The sequence below is a fragment of the Paramisgurnus dabryanus genome, chromosome 11 (genome assembly GCF_030506205.2).
Source record: "Paramisgurnus dabryanus chromosome 11, PD_genome_1.1, whole genome shotgun sequence".
Classification (NCBI taxonomy): domain Eukaryota; kingdom Metazoa; phylum Chordata; class Actinopteri; order Cypriniformes; family Cobitidae; genus Paramisgurnus; species Paramisgurnus dabryanus.
The window spans coordinates 5,680,398-5,694,513 of record NC_133347.1 but is presented as its reverse complement, the minus strand read 5'-3'; the positions used below and the strand labels follow the sequence as shown (position 1 = coordinate 5,694,513).

At 35.6% G+C, this 14,116-nt stretch overlaps 2 protein-coding genes across 4 annotated transcripts; one reads left to right on the top strand and one right to left on the bottom strand.

Annotated features, from left to right (window-relative positions):
- Positions 1–3: 3 nt before the first annotated feature.
- On the bottom strand, positions 4–9,306 carry LOC135730385 (uncharacterized). Its single transcript, XM_065248296.2, has 4 exons — positions 8,845–9,306; positions 2,279–2,388; positions 488–700; positions 4–315 (listed from the first exon to the last, which is right to left on the bottom strand). Exons 1-4 carry the CDS (start codon positions 9,153–9,155, stop codon positions 101–103), a joined length of 849 nt encoding a protein of 282 aa, XP_065104368.1. The 5' UTR covers positions 9,156–9,306; the 3' UTR covers positions 4–100.
- Positions 756–14,049, top strand: LOC135730382 (phosphatidylinositol 4-phosphate 5-kinase-like protein 1). 3 transcript variants are annotated; one of them, XM_065248290.2, is made up of 11 exons: positions 756–833; positions 961–1,038; positions 10,270–10,449; positions 10,529–10,579; positions 10,784–10,938; positions 11,014–11,138; positions 11,575–11,609; positions 11,715–11,770; positions 12,398–12,510; positions 12,793–12,955; positions 13,164–14,049. In XM_065248290.2, the coding sequence occupies exons 3-11, from the start codon at positions 10,270–10,272 to the stop codon at positions 13,525–13,527; spliced, it is 1,242 nt and encodes a 413-aa protein (XP_065104362.1). In that variant the 5' UTR covers positions 756–833; positions 961–1,038; the 3' UTR covers positions 13,528–14,049. The 3 variants fall into 3 exon arrangements, with proteins under 3 accessions (XP_065104362.1, XP_065104361.1, XP_065104364.1); XM_065248289.2 differs by lacking the exons at positions 756–833; positions 961–1,038 and adding an exon at positions 9,604–9,865; XM_065248292.2 differs by lacking the exons at positions 756–833; positions 961–1,038 and having other exon boundaries at positions 10,056–10,449; positions 10,849–10,938.
- Positions 14,050–14,116: the final 67 nt, after the last annotated feature.

Below are 14,116 nucleotides of genomic sequence, written 5' to 3'. Positions count from 1 at the left end.
GAACATAGTAAAATATTGAAAAACTGTGGTGTTTTCCTTTAAAACTTGATTTAAAGACTTTTCAGAGGATATCTCAGTTTTCCACCGAATTTTGGTTAGATTAAACCAAAAAAGATTTGGAGGAGCTATATGATGTGTCCAGACTCCTCGCTGGACCTTGTTCGATCGTAGTGTACTCTCTTCCTTTGAATAATTTTTTCTTTGGACTGACACGAGGCCGGTCATTGAGTTTGTAACAGAGCATACACCAAACACTGTCCTCTGGAGCCATCTGCATGCCATTAGTGCTCCTGAATGCCCGCAGACCACAAGATCCTGTAGGTGTTCAGAAAAGAAATAAGATTTGGTTAAAACCATTCAATATTGTAATGACGTATGGATAAATTCAATATTTTAGTTGTTTTTTAAACATGGATTTTCTTGGTGTAGTTGTACTATTGTGACCCCTACTGGACATTAACCGTACTACAAGATAATGTAAAATTACCTATAACAAAGTAAGCTGTTACACTGAGGCAGAGGATGATGAGGAAGATGGTGCCAGGACCCACATCCACCAGTGTACAGGCATTGGGACACACACAAGGACTCTTCACCCAGATCTGCAGGGGCGCGTCCAAACTGAACCTCTGAATGCGTGTAGACCGACTCAGACTGCATTGGTAGTGAACAACAGTTTGAGGATCACTGTGAGAATAACCTGATAGAAAGAGAGATGTCTGCGGTCATGATGTCATAGTTAATAAATACACAGCTAAACGACATCCCATTCAGATTGACTACGACACCCTCTGTTGACTCACGGTCTGACACAGGACAACTAAAGCATTTTTGTAAGTTCTTCATTATAGAGGTGTGCTATTTAACACCCATGAAATCATTTTAACAACCCTGTTTGTTTGCGATTTATTACAGCCATGAAACATGATTTAGGCTACTAATCGGTATTGTTTATCAAAGACAGGAGATATAGAGGGACTACAATGATTGATATGATAAAATGGGTTCCTGAGCACCTGAGGGAATTGCAGGAGATTCGTGAGTTGATGAAAAACAATTATTTTAATATTTAACTTAACTTTTTTTTTAACATTTTATGGATCTTCAGGAGTCACATGAGCTGTTTGTTTAATAGTGTGTTCTGCTAAAACTGCACAAAGAAATTTATCAAAAAACATTTTGAAATAGAAACATCTGGTCGACGAGTATTTGTATATTTGTGTTGTTTGTTTCTGATATTTTGCATTTGTTTTAGTCTGATTCAAGATGTCGATGTTGCAGTGTCTGTTAAATGTTAAGAGAAGTTTAAAATGCATCAGATCCTGTTTCAGTATGAGCTTTTACTGATGTGTATCCTGGAGTATCAGCCGGAATGAAAGGAGGAACGTTGGTCTCGTTTTCATCTCATCTGTTGCTTTGAAACTAAATAGGTTCTGCTTTCTAAAGCAGGTTTTTAATATCAGAAATGAAAACAAATAAAAACATTGCTTTGCGAATTTACAATTTATTCTAATTAAATGATAAAATGTATATAAATAATTGTATAAAAATTTAAAGTCTAAATAAAACGCGTACTAACTAAAAATATATTGTATTAGTTTAATGTCATGTTGGGACATTACACAACTGGCATCAATGAACTCATGCAAAATGAATAGGTTTTATGTACAGATTAAAAAAAAACATTATAGACCGAATAGCAGTTAATAACTACGTAAAATACCACTGATAAAAACTTTAAAACAAATGCTAAATAAATCTATTTAAAGTTAGATGTTTTATTATGTTGTTAAATTATTGAAATATTTACTTAAAACCTCAGGAGGTATTTCAAAGAAATAATTTAGGTCAAGGGGATTTGGCTAACAAAAAAACCTTGTGATAAATCAATTGACACAGCAGGGGCACCACTAGCAATTTTTGGCCCTATGAAAAAATATGAGGGCCCTCTACCGCTCTAATAAAAATGATCTTTGGGGCCCCCAATAGTGCGTGGGCCCTTAGAATTGTCCTACCTTTAGTGATGCACCTGCTCATAAAAAGTGCATGCACAATATAAATATTCAATATTTTAGGCACATTTTTCTGGAGAGAACATTATCCAAATGTATTTTGTCAACATTTAGGAGAACATTATGTACATTACACATAGATTAAAAGCCTCAAATCTTATATTGCTTTCTCTTTTCCTATTTTTTCCGATTTTCCAATTCATTGGACACTTGATAAGACACTTAAGTGTAAATATTAAACATCATGTCTGTCCAGTGTAACTTACTGTAATAGTAGACAGAGAGAATCTTCTCTGAATCATTATAGCTGAATCGGTTTCCTTCATGTCTGCCATAGTTCACATAGTGACTGATATATCTGTTGTCCTGATGAAATCTAGAAAAACAACAACTTTCAATGAGTTCTCACTTTTCAATAATATTACAACTCATCCCAATAAGTCGATGAACAATTAAATATAATAATGTGAGTAATGCCTCAATAATTAAGCTATATCATGGGCAGACGATATTATCCAGATCGCTATGTGTTTTTTTTTTGTTTGCTTGATGTGTAATGTAATGTGCATGACATTAAGTAAGGAATAATTGACGATGGGCTGTTGAATTATTAAAAAATAATGCACACCCCAGGTTATTATTATTTCAATTATACCAAGGGGCTTTTTAATTCTTTATTCTGATTGGTTAAAAATGTTCCAGGGGTGTTGATTGTTTAAAACACACACCTAACCAAAGACATTTGACAGGTCAGGTGTGCATTTATCGAAAAATTATGCATAGCCTACCCATGAAACATTTCTCAACCAGAGAACCATCTCTCTCTCTCTCTCTCTCTCTCTCTCTCTCGGAGTGCATGCTGGGAGTGTTTTGAGAGCGGTGGTGGGTGAGACCTGAGCTCTGTATATCTTCATATTTCTACATTTTTGGATTTTTTCTACTTCTAATTTCTTGCATGGTTTGGAAGTTTATACTTTAAGCACTTTAGTAGAGACTGCGCAGGGAGATGGCGTCTCACGAGGAGACGCCATCGTTATCTCTGCGAAATGGTTTCAGGTGTGTACCTGAAGACGGCGTCTCAGTGGAAGACGTGCTTGTTTCCACCGGGGAAGAAGTCGGACATGAAAACATAGTGTCCGCTTCCCGCATGAATAAGGCTGTAGTGATTTTCGTAAAGGATCACAAACTTGTTAATCGTGTAATCGAAACTGGCCTAGTTATAAAGGAAAATCTTGTTCAGGTTACCCCTTTGTATGCTCCGTCTGCAAGAATTACTGTATCAAATGTTCCGCCGTTTATTCCCGACGATGCTTTGGAACGAGAATTGTTACGCTTTGGCAAATTTGCGAGTGGTTTTAAAACAATCCCTCTGGGCTGCAAACACCCGTCATTAAAACACGTTAAATCTTTCAGGAGACAAGTGTTTATGTTTCTGGATTCTCCAGAAAATACGATGGATGTTTCTTTTCGCGTGCGACATGACGGGAGAACCCTTATGGTATATGCGTCTACTGGACATTTGCGATGTTTCGAATGCGGTGACCTTGGCCATAAAAAGTTTACATGCCCACATCGCGAACACGCAGCAGAGAGCAGGCCTGGTGTCTCAGGTGAGGGAAATGTGTCGGAGGTTTCAGTTCAGGGAGAGGAATCCACATCATCTAAACCGGTGAGTAATACTGATGCGGCGCCGTCCGCTACAAAAACACTTGATAACGTTATTTCTTCCGATGTTAGAGATGTAAGTGAAAGTCAAAGTGATGAATGTATCAGTAGTGTTGAGCAAAACATCACAAGTGATGAACCACAAGAAAACAATGTGATGCAGGCGGGACCTAGTTCTAGTTTTGGTGTGGAAGCTGGTCATATGGAGTTGAGTCAAAAAGCTTTGTGTTCTAGTAATGATACAAGTGTAAGGGATGATGTATCGGATGACAATGGTTCTATTGATTTTGATTGTGATTCACAAGCAGGCTCTGTGTGTGGACCTGAAGGCACTTCTCAGGATATGAATAAAGATTCCTCCTTATATACATTAGAGGAAATCAATAGCTTTCTTGATGACACATTTGGAAGACAAGTTAATATTAAAGACTTTTTTCCTGATGAAGAAAAATTTGAGAGATCTGTGGCCTTCTACTATAAATATGTAAGTCATGATCTATTGAGTGAAAAGAAGCGATTTCGTTTGAAAAAACATATTACTTCCATTAGAAAATACAGAAAAGTGGATAAAAAGAGGAAACTAAAAGCTTTTTTGTAAACTTCTAACTATGCATCACGCGGTGTTCCTTTTTTGCTGCTCTTTTCTGTTCTTTCTCTATCCCTTCCTTCTTTTGTATATGGATTCATTGAGGGTGGGATCACTAAATATTAATGGAGGGAGGGATAGGCACAAAAGAGCCTTGGTGTCTGAGATAATGCATCAAAAAAAGTTAACTGTTATGTTGTTACAAGAAACGCATAGCGATGTTGATAATGAAGTTGAGTGGGGAATGTGGTGGAAGGGTCATCATATCCTTAGTCATGGCACAAATCTGAGTGCAGGAATTGCTTTTCTCTTTATGTCAGATAAAAAGATTAGTATTTTGAAAACTGAAGAATTTGTAAAGGGTCGTCTTGCTCTTGTCAAAGTTGATATTGAAGGGCTTATCTTTTACTTTATAAATGTTTACGCACCAAATCTGGGACATGAAAGAATTCTTTTCTTTAATATATTGAATAATGTTTTAAAACAAGATTTTAGTGATGGGAATATTATTATTGGTGGAGACTGGAATTGCACGGAAAAGTTTACTTTTGACCGTGTAAATGAGGAACCTCATATCGCTTCTTCTATTCTTTTGTCAAAATTAATGAGGGAAGCTGAATTGTTGGACATGTGGAGAATTAAACATCCAGTAGAGAGACAATATACTTGGGTTAAAATGTCTGACAATCAGGTTAGTGCTGCCCGATTAGACAGAATTTATGTTTCAGAGTCTTTTAATAATAGAGTTATTGATTGTTGTATTTCACCTGTGGGATTTTCTGACCATCACCTTGTGTTTATCTCAGTTAACATGATACAGTCTTTAAGAAAATCCTCATATTGGCATTTCAATGCTAAGTTGTTGCAGGATTCATATTTTTGTGAACATTTTGTAACTTTCTGGAATCAGTGGAGAACAAAAAAGGCAGATTTTGAAAACTTAAAGCAGTGGTGGGAAGTTGGCAAAATCCATATTAAAACATACTGTCAACAATATACTGCATATTCTACTGCCATAGAAAGAGAAACAGTTCAAAGACTTGAAAAAGACATTGTTTCTATAGAAACTGCAGTGTTACAAAGAAATGACACAACCATGATTAATAATTTGCAGCAGAAAAAGACGCAGTTAAGCTCTTTATTGAATGAAAGGGTGAAGGCAGCCCTGGTAAGAGCACGTTTTACATCAGTTGCCGATATGGATGCCTCAAGTACTTTCTTTTTTAATCTGGAAAGATCAGTGGCACAGCACAAACAAATGCTATGTCTGCGGCTTCCTGATGGAAAAATAACCAACAATATTATAGAAATGCGTCGTCATGCTGTTGATTTTTATTCTTGTTTATATAAGGCTGAACAATGTAACTCTGATTGTGCTGAACAGTTGTGTCAGGATCTGCCAAAAATAGACTCTGAATCAAAGACTGCCTTGGAAGCCAACATTTCCTTTCATGAACTCAGTAATGCTGTTGGACAGTTAAAATCTGGTCGTTCCCCTGGCATTGATGGACTGACTTCTGAATTTTATAAACATTTTTGGAAGTGCATCGGTATGGACCTCTTTGGAGTTTTTTGTGAAAGTTGTAGGGATGGTTCTTTACCAACTTCATGTCAGCGTGCTGTATTGTCTCTCTTACCAAAAAAGGGAGACTTAACGCTCTTAAAGAACTGGAGACCTGTCGCCTTATTAACAACAGAATACAAACTTCTATCAAAATGTATTGCTAATAGACTTAAGAAATACCTACATTTGATAATTCATCAAGACCAAACCTACTGTATTCCAAAACGATCAATAATGGACAATCTTTTCCTGGTGAGAGATGTTTTGGATATTTGCAAAACATGTAATGATGAGGTTGGGATATTAACACTAGATCAAGAAAAAGCATTTGATCGTGTAGACCATAAATACCTCTTTAATTTGCTTGAAGGTTTTGGTTTTGGTAAAAAATTTATAAAATGGATACAACTTTTATATAATGGAGCTTCTTGTATGGTTAAGCTTGGTGGTGGTTTAAGTAGGCCTATTTCAGTCTTAAGAGGTATAAGACAAGGTTGTCCCTTATCAGGGCAATTGTACAGCATTGCAATTGAACCATTTCTTTTTCACATACGAAAAGCTTTAAGTGGCCTATCATTACCTACTATGTCTCAGCATTTAAGAATTACGGTTACTGCATATGCTGATGATGTCACAGTGTTTGTAAATGACCAGAATGATATCAATGTTTTAACTGAGATAATTGACATGTATGAGAAGGCATCATCAGCCAAAGTAAACTGGGAAAAGACTGAAGGCTTTTGGGCAGGTAAAGGAGATGTAAAAAGGTTCCCAAAACTACCCAGTAACTTAGTATGGAACACAAGTGGACTAAAAATATTGGGTGTATTTTTGGGATCTGAGGAATATCAGAAAAAGAATTGGGAAGGGGTATTGGAGAGAGTGTGCACCAGACTGTCAAAGTGGCGATGGCTGTTGCCACAGATGTCTTATAGGGGTAGAGTTTTAGTTGCTAACAATTTGGTTGCTTCTGCTTTGTGGCACAGATTTATTGTGCTACAGCCACCTGCTGGACTAATTCAAGAAATTCAAAGGAAACTAGTGACATTTTTTTGGTCTGGACAGCACTGGGTTCGTTCAGCTGTTCTCTTTTTACCAGTTCAAGAAGGGGGGCAAAGTCTAGTTGACATCAAATCTAGACTGATGGCCTTTCGTTTGCAAGCTGCCCAAAGACTACTTTACATCAATGATAGTGCTTGGATAAATACAGCAATTGCTTTGCTAAAAAGGGCAGGAAACATGGGAATTGATAGACATTTGTTCCTTATGGACTTGAATGAAACCATTTTAAAAGATCTGACCCCTTTCTACAGGTCCATGATGGAAGCCTGGAAAGTATTTTGTGTTTCAAGATCAATGGAAACAAGTGCAGGTTTTTGGCTTTTTGAAGAACCATTGTTTTTTAATAAATTTTTACCCTCTAGACATTTACACTCCACTTTTTTGACATCACGACTGACAGCAGCTGGATGTGTGAAATTGGGCCATCTTCTTAGTATCAGTGTGGACAATCTGAGTGAAAGAACTGGGATAAAATCTACTCGATTTTTGAAACAGCTCACCGATGAAGTGCTTGGGGAACTGAACTTTGATCAGCGACTTTTCATTAATGATTCTAATCATATTGATGACTGGAAAACTGGATGTGAATATAATTTTCCAACCCTAATGGTAGCTGCTGACTCAGGACAATGGCAGGAGAAGGAAAATCTCATATTGTCCTTCAGTACTCCTCAGCTGGGCAGTTTTGAGTCTGCTGAGAAAACAGCACTGTATGTGACTTGTGTTAAAGTGACCAATGCACAATCCTTGTCTGGAGTGATTTTATCTAGATGGACTGAATTTTTTAGAGATAATACCTCCCCCAAAGGCTGTTGGCGATCATTGTATAAACGGCCAATTGACAAACGAACAGGAGATTTGCAATGGCGCATAGTTCATGGCGCAATAGCAACAAATAGACATGTGGTGCACCTCAATCCAAATACAACAGTGGGCTGTCTGTTTTGTTCTGAAAGTGAATCTGTTTTTCATCTGTTTGTACAATGTACACGGCTGGGTAATATGTTTACCATCTTAACTCAATGGGCATCAGCCTTGGGTGAAGATTTTTCTTATCAACTGTTTATATATGGACCAAAATATTCGGTCAGTCGCAAAAATGCTTTGGTTTTATTAAATTATGTGTTTGGTATTGCTAAACTGGCTATTTGGAAAACAAGGAAGAATAAGATGCTGGGCAGAGATACATTGGATCCTTTGTTAATGTTTCTGGGGTTGATGAAATCAAGACTCAAGATTGAATATGCCTACTATAAACTTACAGGTTGTTTACCAATGTTTGTGAATATATGGGCTGTAAATGAGGTACTTTGCACAGTTGATGAAAATGATGATTTAGTGATCAGCTTTTAACTATTTTTTTTTGTGGATGGTTAAATGTTTCAATAATTGTGATTTGTGAAATGTAAGAATGTAGAATTGTAACAGAGTTTTTGGTCTTGCCTATATGGTAAAAATAAAGGAGAATTTAATCCTCTCTCTCTCTCTCTCTCTCTCTCTCTCTCTCTCTCTCTCTCTCTCTCTCTTTCTCTCTCTGTGTGTGTGTGTCTGTGTGTTTCTTGTGTTAAGTATTTCTGTTTATTTACTTAATATAAGTAAAGATGGGTATTTTGTCAAATAATTACACATTTTTAAGAAGATCTGCTGAAAACTGTAACTACAGCTTTATTATATTGAAACAACTTTGCTTTTGTTTTTACTAGTTTTTGTTGTTAGATTTATAATCTGTTTACATTTTTGTATTAAGAAATGTTTTAATGTAACTACATTTAATGTTTCACTCAATTTTAATAAATGTAAAGAGTCTCATATTATAGGGATTGCAGTACAGGCCTACGAGATTAAGTGATTAGTAATGCAATTACTTATTAGACAGGGCGATACACAATGTATCTTGATGAATCTGTTTCATCATTTAATTGAAAGTTTGTTACTTATAAAATATATGAACTCACCGTGTGATGACACAGACAGCCACATCAGTACAGTGGGTGACAGTGAAATCTTTAGGCTCAGTGAACGGCGCGCACGGGCTGAATGACACGAGCACCTCTGTGTTTCCCGGTGGCGCGGGTGTCACGGGTTCAAGTCGCTGTATAAACCCGTCCTGGTCTGGCACTGAACCCAGATCGATGAGTCCTGAACCGTCCAGCATCAAACACTTACACTGATTTACCTTAATACAGCCGCTCTGATGTACTTCAGATGAAGGTAAAACCAACGCGAAATAAAACACGAACAAAACGGAGAGTAACATAGCGCCCATTTAAAATCCTCTCTAACTATCACGAGACCGCTAACATAGCCTACTAGTGATAATAACTCACCAACATGTCAGATTCCTGAACTCAACACTGACGAGAGCAAATACATTGTTTACACATGTAGGCCTACCGATAATTGTATTTAACAATTAAATTATAGTTTTTATTTTATGTAGCCCTATTACTTTGAAATAAGTTGTTTATATAAAAAATATCTGATTTTATGCATAGTTTTCCCCTTTTTATTCCGTTTTAAACAATGGTGTTGTTAATTTGATAAAAAGCAAAACAATTATAGTTATAATAAGTTAGCTATATGATTAATTTGGAAAAGCGCCTATCCAAATAAAACATTGGACCTATACCACAACCACATAGCCTAGTGAAAATGAGTCGATAAGTCATGACAACATATGTTTTTACATGACTGTAATAATTAGAAAATCTTTGGTAAAAAAAATTAAAATAAAAATAGGAAAAAAATTGTAATTTGAAAATTAAGTCAGTGCATAATTGTCGAAACACATGATTAAGTTTTACTCATTTTAGCATTTAAGTTATTTTGGCAGGTATTGCGACACACCTGCTGCAGGAACGCGGCAGTTTCATGGAGTCTCACTTTAGACTAGTAGTTTCACTTAGTAAGTTAGCAGTTTTGAACATATCGAGCTTTTTGGATCATATTCAGACAATCAGCCATCAACACCTGACAGTAAGTCTTAAATCTAAACATAAACTATTTACAATCCAACAACTGTTACGGTGTGTTATTGACAAGGAAAAATAAATTGAGGGATATGTTTATAATGTTAAAAATCTAACAATCTACATGACTATTTCACCTCACAAAAGTTAGTTAGCCTAGATTGATGGATAGATTAGCCCATAATTTGCGTATAAATAATACGCATTGTGAAAAGTCGTGCAATACATATTTCCAATTTTGCATGTGCATATTTTCGTATCGTTTTATGCATTGGTTTCTTATTTTTACCATTTTGGTTTTGGTTTGATAGAGAGAAAGAAATAAAAAATACACGTACTCTTAGTACTCTGTGTGTAGCAATAATTAACTGAGTGAAACATTTAATAATAATGTATAATGTTGTGTGTGAGATGTCGCAGCAGAGGCGCACATCGTCCACTAGGCGGCGTAAGTGGTCAGGTCTGATAAAACACTGGACTCTGCTGGGTCTCTTTGAGATTGATGAAGGTCATGAATTTTATGATCTCACGTGCATGATGAAGAGCGGCCTTTCTACTGCACTACAAAACAACAAAAATGAACCAACACCTGTGAGTAACACCACTATAACACAACATCTGTTTATTTAGGTATACATTCGATTGCACAAAACACATTTAATATTTACAGACACAACTTTCACCTGATGATTTCACCAAAGAAGAAACTTATATTCATCAGGTAAGATTTTAATTTGCATGTATAACTGAGAACCCATGGACATTTAATATTATATAAAACATAAATTCCAGAATTAGTAAATAATTATTTTTTATAGGCATACTGGTTAGTAACAAGTTCTCAAATTAAGAACATCCTTGAAATGCTCTTATGCTTCAGAGAGTTTTCTGTCAGTTGTGCCTTTTAATCGTTGTGCTTCTGTAGGGTTTTATGTTGCAAACATTTGCTGGTCCTGTGTTTGCTAACCTGCGGCGTTCTGTCAACATTAGTGAGGAAGAGTATGAGACTTCGGTGGCTTCATCTGAGCCATACCTGCAGTTTATCAGTAACTCAAAGAGCAAAGCAGATTTCTTCATCACGTGAGCTTACTCTGTCATTCAGATCTGTCATCATCACAAACCTCATGCTGATATTAAATGTCCTTATTTCTACAGGCATGACAGAAGGTTCTTTTTGAAAACAGAGACTAAAAAGGAAATTGGGCTTCTCTTGTCCAACTTAAGAATTTACACAGAGCATCTTCACAAATACCCACATTCACTGTTGGTAAAAATATTGGGTAAGAAATGATTCTCCAATCCTTTGATAAATATACACCACACACATCGATAATATCCAAATAACAAGAAAGTGTAATGAGTCTCTGTTGCAAGATAAGAAGTTACATTTAAAGGGAAAGTTTACAAAAAATGAAAATTCTGTCATCATTTACTTACCCTTATGTTGTACCAAATTATATACATTTCTTTGTTCAATGTTGGTAAACATGTAGTTCTGGGGCACCATTGACTTCCATAGTCAAAAGAAATAATAATATGGTGCCCCAGAACTGTTTCGTATTTAATTTTTCAAAATATCTTTATTTGTATTCAGCACAACAATGGAATTTGTTCAAATTGGTTGATTATCCCTATGCATAAATGTATGTTGTATTTTTTGAACCCTGGTATTTATGAAGATATACCGACTTCTTATATGTTAACACTCATTTCTAGGGGTGCATCGGATAATCATATCAGGTGAATCAAAGGTAAATATATACATTTTTACTTTTCTCAGTAAAACTTACCAGTTGGCAACATGCAGTACAAGTCTGAAATGGTAAAACTAATATATATTGTTCATTCATTTTTAGAAATATTTTATTGTAATGCAGAGCGTCTTCTATCCTGATGAGAGTGTCACAGCCAGGTATAAAAACCTGGGATTTTACATTTATTCATTTAGATTCATTAATTAAATATTTACAAATAAAAGAGCGTTTAAAGGAAAACACCAACATTTTTCAATATTTTACTATGTTCTTACATCAACTTGATGTAATACATACCTATCTTTTTTCAGTGCGTGCACTTTTAATCTTTGTACAGCGCTTCGTGGATGTGTTAGCATTTAGTTGAGCCCCATTCATTCCTATGGCTCCAAACAAAAGTTTTATTTTGTGCCACCATACTTACTCGTGTAACTTCTCATGTAACAGTCTTTAAATAAGGAAAACATGGAAATGTTTAGTGGCTTCTAAATTCATCCCTGTTTGGATCCTAAGGAATGAATGGGGCTAGGCTAAATGCTAACACATTCACAAGGTGCTGAACAAAAAATAAATGCACACATTGAAAGAAGATAGGTATGTATTAATTTGTCTAAGTTGAGGTAAGAACATAGTAAAATTTTGAAAAATTGTGGTGTTTTCCTTTAAGGATTTAACACTTGTATGGGTTCATGTAGTTTCATCATTTTATTTTAAATTTGCTTTTGCTGTTTATAAAGATCATGATTATATTCTAATAAAGCATTAATCTCAATATATATTTATAGGTATGACATCAAAGGATGTGAGGTGGGCCGATGGTCAAACCCCACCCCCAAGAAAGATCAAGCTGTAGTTATTTTGAAGGACATGAACTTCGAAGGACAGCACATTGTTCTTGGTAAGAGGACATTTATCTTCTGTATGATTTATTTTTATTGTTAATAATAAAAACAAGCTGTCAGAAACATGAATGCTTTGCTGTTGTACAGTTTTCAGTCACATCTAATTTGTAAACCTATGTTTTTAAATTATTAACTGTATGTTTATCCCTCATATCAAGTTAAATATGGCCTATGATGTCAAATTACTTGTATATGATTATACTATATTACTTCATGTAATTATAGACAACTATTGTATGATATAATGATAGTGTGTAACGCTATGATTTTATTTGCAGGAGAACAGCGCTCCTGGTTGGTTCGACAGGTGAAGATTGACACAGCGTTTCTCCGCTCAATAAACGTATTGGATTACAGCCTTCTGTTAGCTCACCAACCACTACATGAGGACGAACTGGATCAGAACCATCACCTCGCCAATCTTGTCCACCGCACTACCATGTAAGAGTTGGTTTGGAAAATACACAAAAACCAGAGTCCAAAACTGTTGGTATAAATACATTATACAAAGACTTGTATTCAGCAAGTGTCTGTAACCAATAAATTCTGTAACCTAAATCAGTCATTTTTTCTCAACATGAATAATAATTTTGATAAGATTCACATCAGTGTTCCTGATTATGTTGGACGTGTTTGATCATTTTTGTAGATCTGTGAATCAGAAGGACCCAACTCATCCTTGCTCAGTCAGCAGATGTACATCAGACGAAGAATCTGATAATAACTCTGAACATAAAAGATCAGAAGAAGCTCTACATTTTCAGGACTTTCAGCAGACCCAGGTGGAGAACAGGAGATTGCTACCTGACTACAGAAACCCTCTTCACGTGATCGATGGACCCCAATTGAGATATTTTGTGGGAATCATAGATATTTTCACAGAATATGGATTTCAAAAAAAGCTCGAGAATCTGTGGAAGAGGATTAAATATCCAAGACGTGCATTTTCCACCGTAAGCCCCTCCGCATACTCTCTAAGATTCAATCAGTGGGTTGAAGGACACACAAAGTAGATACTTTAAAACAAAGACACAAACTAAGCATTCAACAAACTCCTGTTTCGAGATATGATTAAACTGTTCCTGTCTCATCTTGTTCATCTCTAAAATAAACATACTTTACGCCTTTTTAGTTTGTTTGTTTTTAAAAGTGTCACAAGTGAGTCACGTGAAGATGTTGATTAATTATTACGATTACTAGATTCAGTTAATGTCTGAAGAGCATAATGCTTTAAAAACACTCATAAATATCCCATAATTATACATGAACATGGCTTTACATTATGTTTTTTTGTCTATAACTGCATCCTATTTAAAATGTGTTCTGGCCCTTTAAGACCGATCGCCTCAGAATTACAGTAAGTGGAATGGAATATTATACAATACTTGCAAGTCATAGTAGACGTAAAATTTGGCCTATTTGGTTTGGGACGTCTAAAATAAATAATTTATTTGTATAAATGTTCTCAATATGATTTTTACTTAAATGCCTTTTAAAGTTTTCCCGTGCCATTATTTGTCGTCGTCACGTGGCACCTCATAAACTAATCGCGTTTGTAGTCTTTAAAAAAAAAAATAATATTTAGAAATATTGCTAAATGCT

Bases quoted from the DNA above. Each gene is read 5' to 3' on its own strand.
- LOC135730382 (XM_065248289.2), top strand. From the start codon at position 9,761: ATGGAGTCTCACTTTAGACTAGTAGTTTCACTTAGTAAGTTAGCAGTT. The intron at 10,580-10,783 runs GTAAGATTTTAA...GTGCTTCTGTAG, and splicing joins AAGAAACTTATATTCATCAG to GGTTTTATGTTGCAAACATT. The intron at 12,511-12,792 runs GTAAGAGGACAT...TTTTATTTGCAG, and splicing joins AGGACAGCACATTGTTCTTG to GAGAACAGCGCTCCTGGTTG.
- LOC135730385 (XM_065248296.2), bottom strand. From the start codon at position 9,155: ATGGGCGCTATGTTACTCTCCGTTTTGTTCGTGTTTTATTTCGCGTTG. The intron at 701-2,278 runs GTAAGTTACACT...TCTTTCTATCAG, and splicing joins TCTCTCTGTCTACTATTACA to GTTATTCTCACAGTGATCCT. The intron at 316-487 runs GTAATTTTACAT...GAACACCTACAG, and splicing joins AACAGCTTACTTTGTTATAG to GATCTTGTGGTCTGCGGGCA.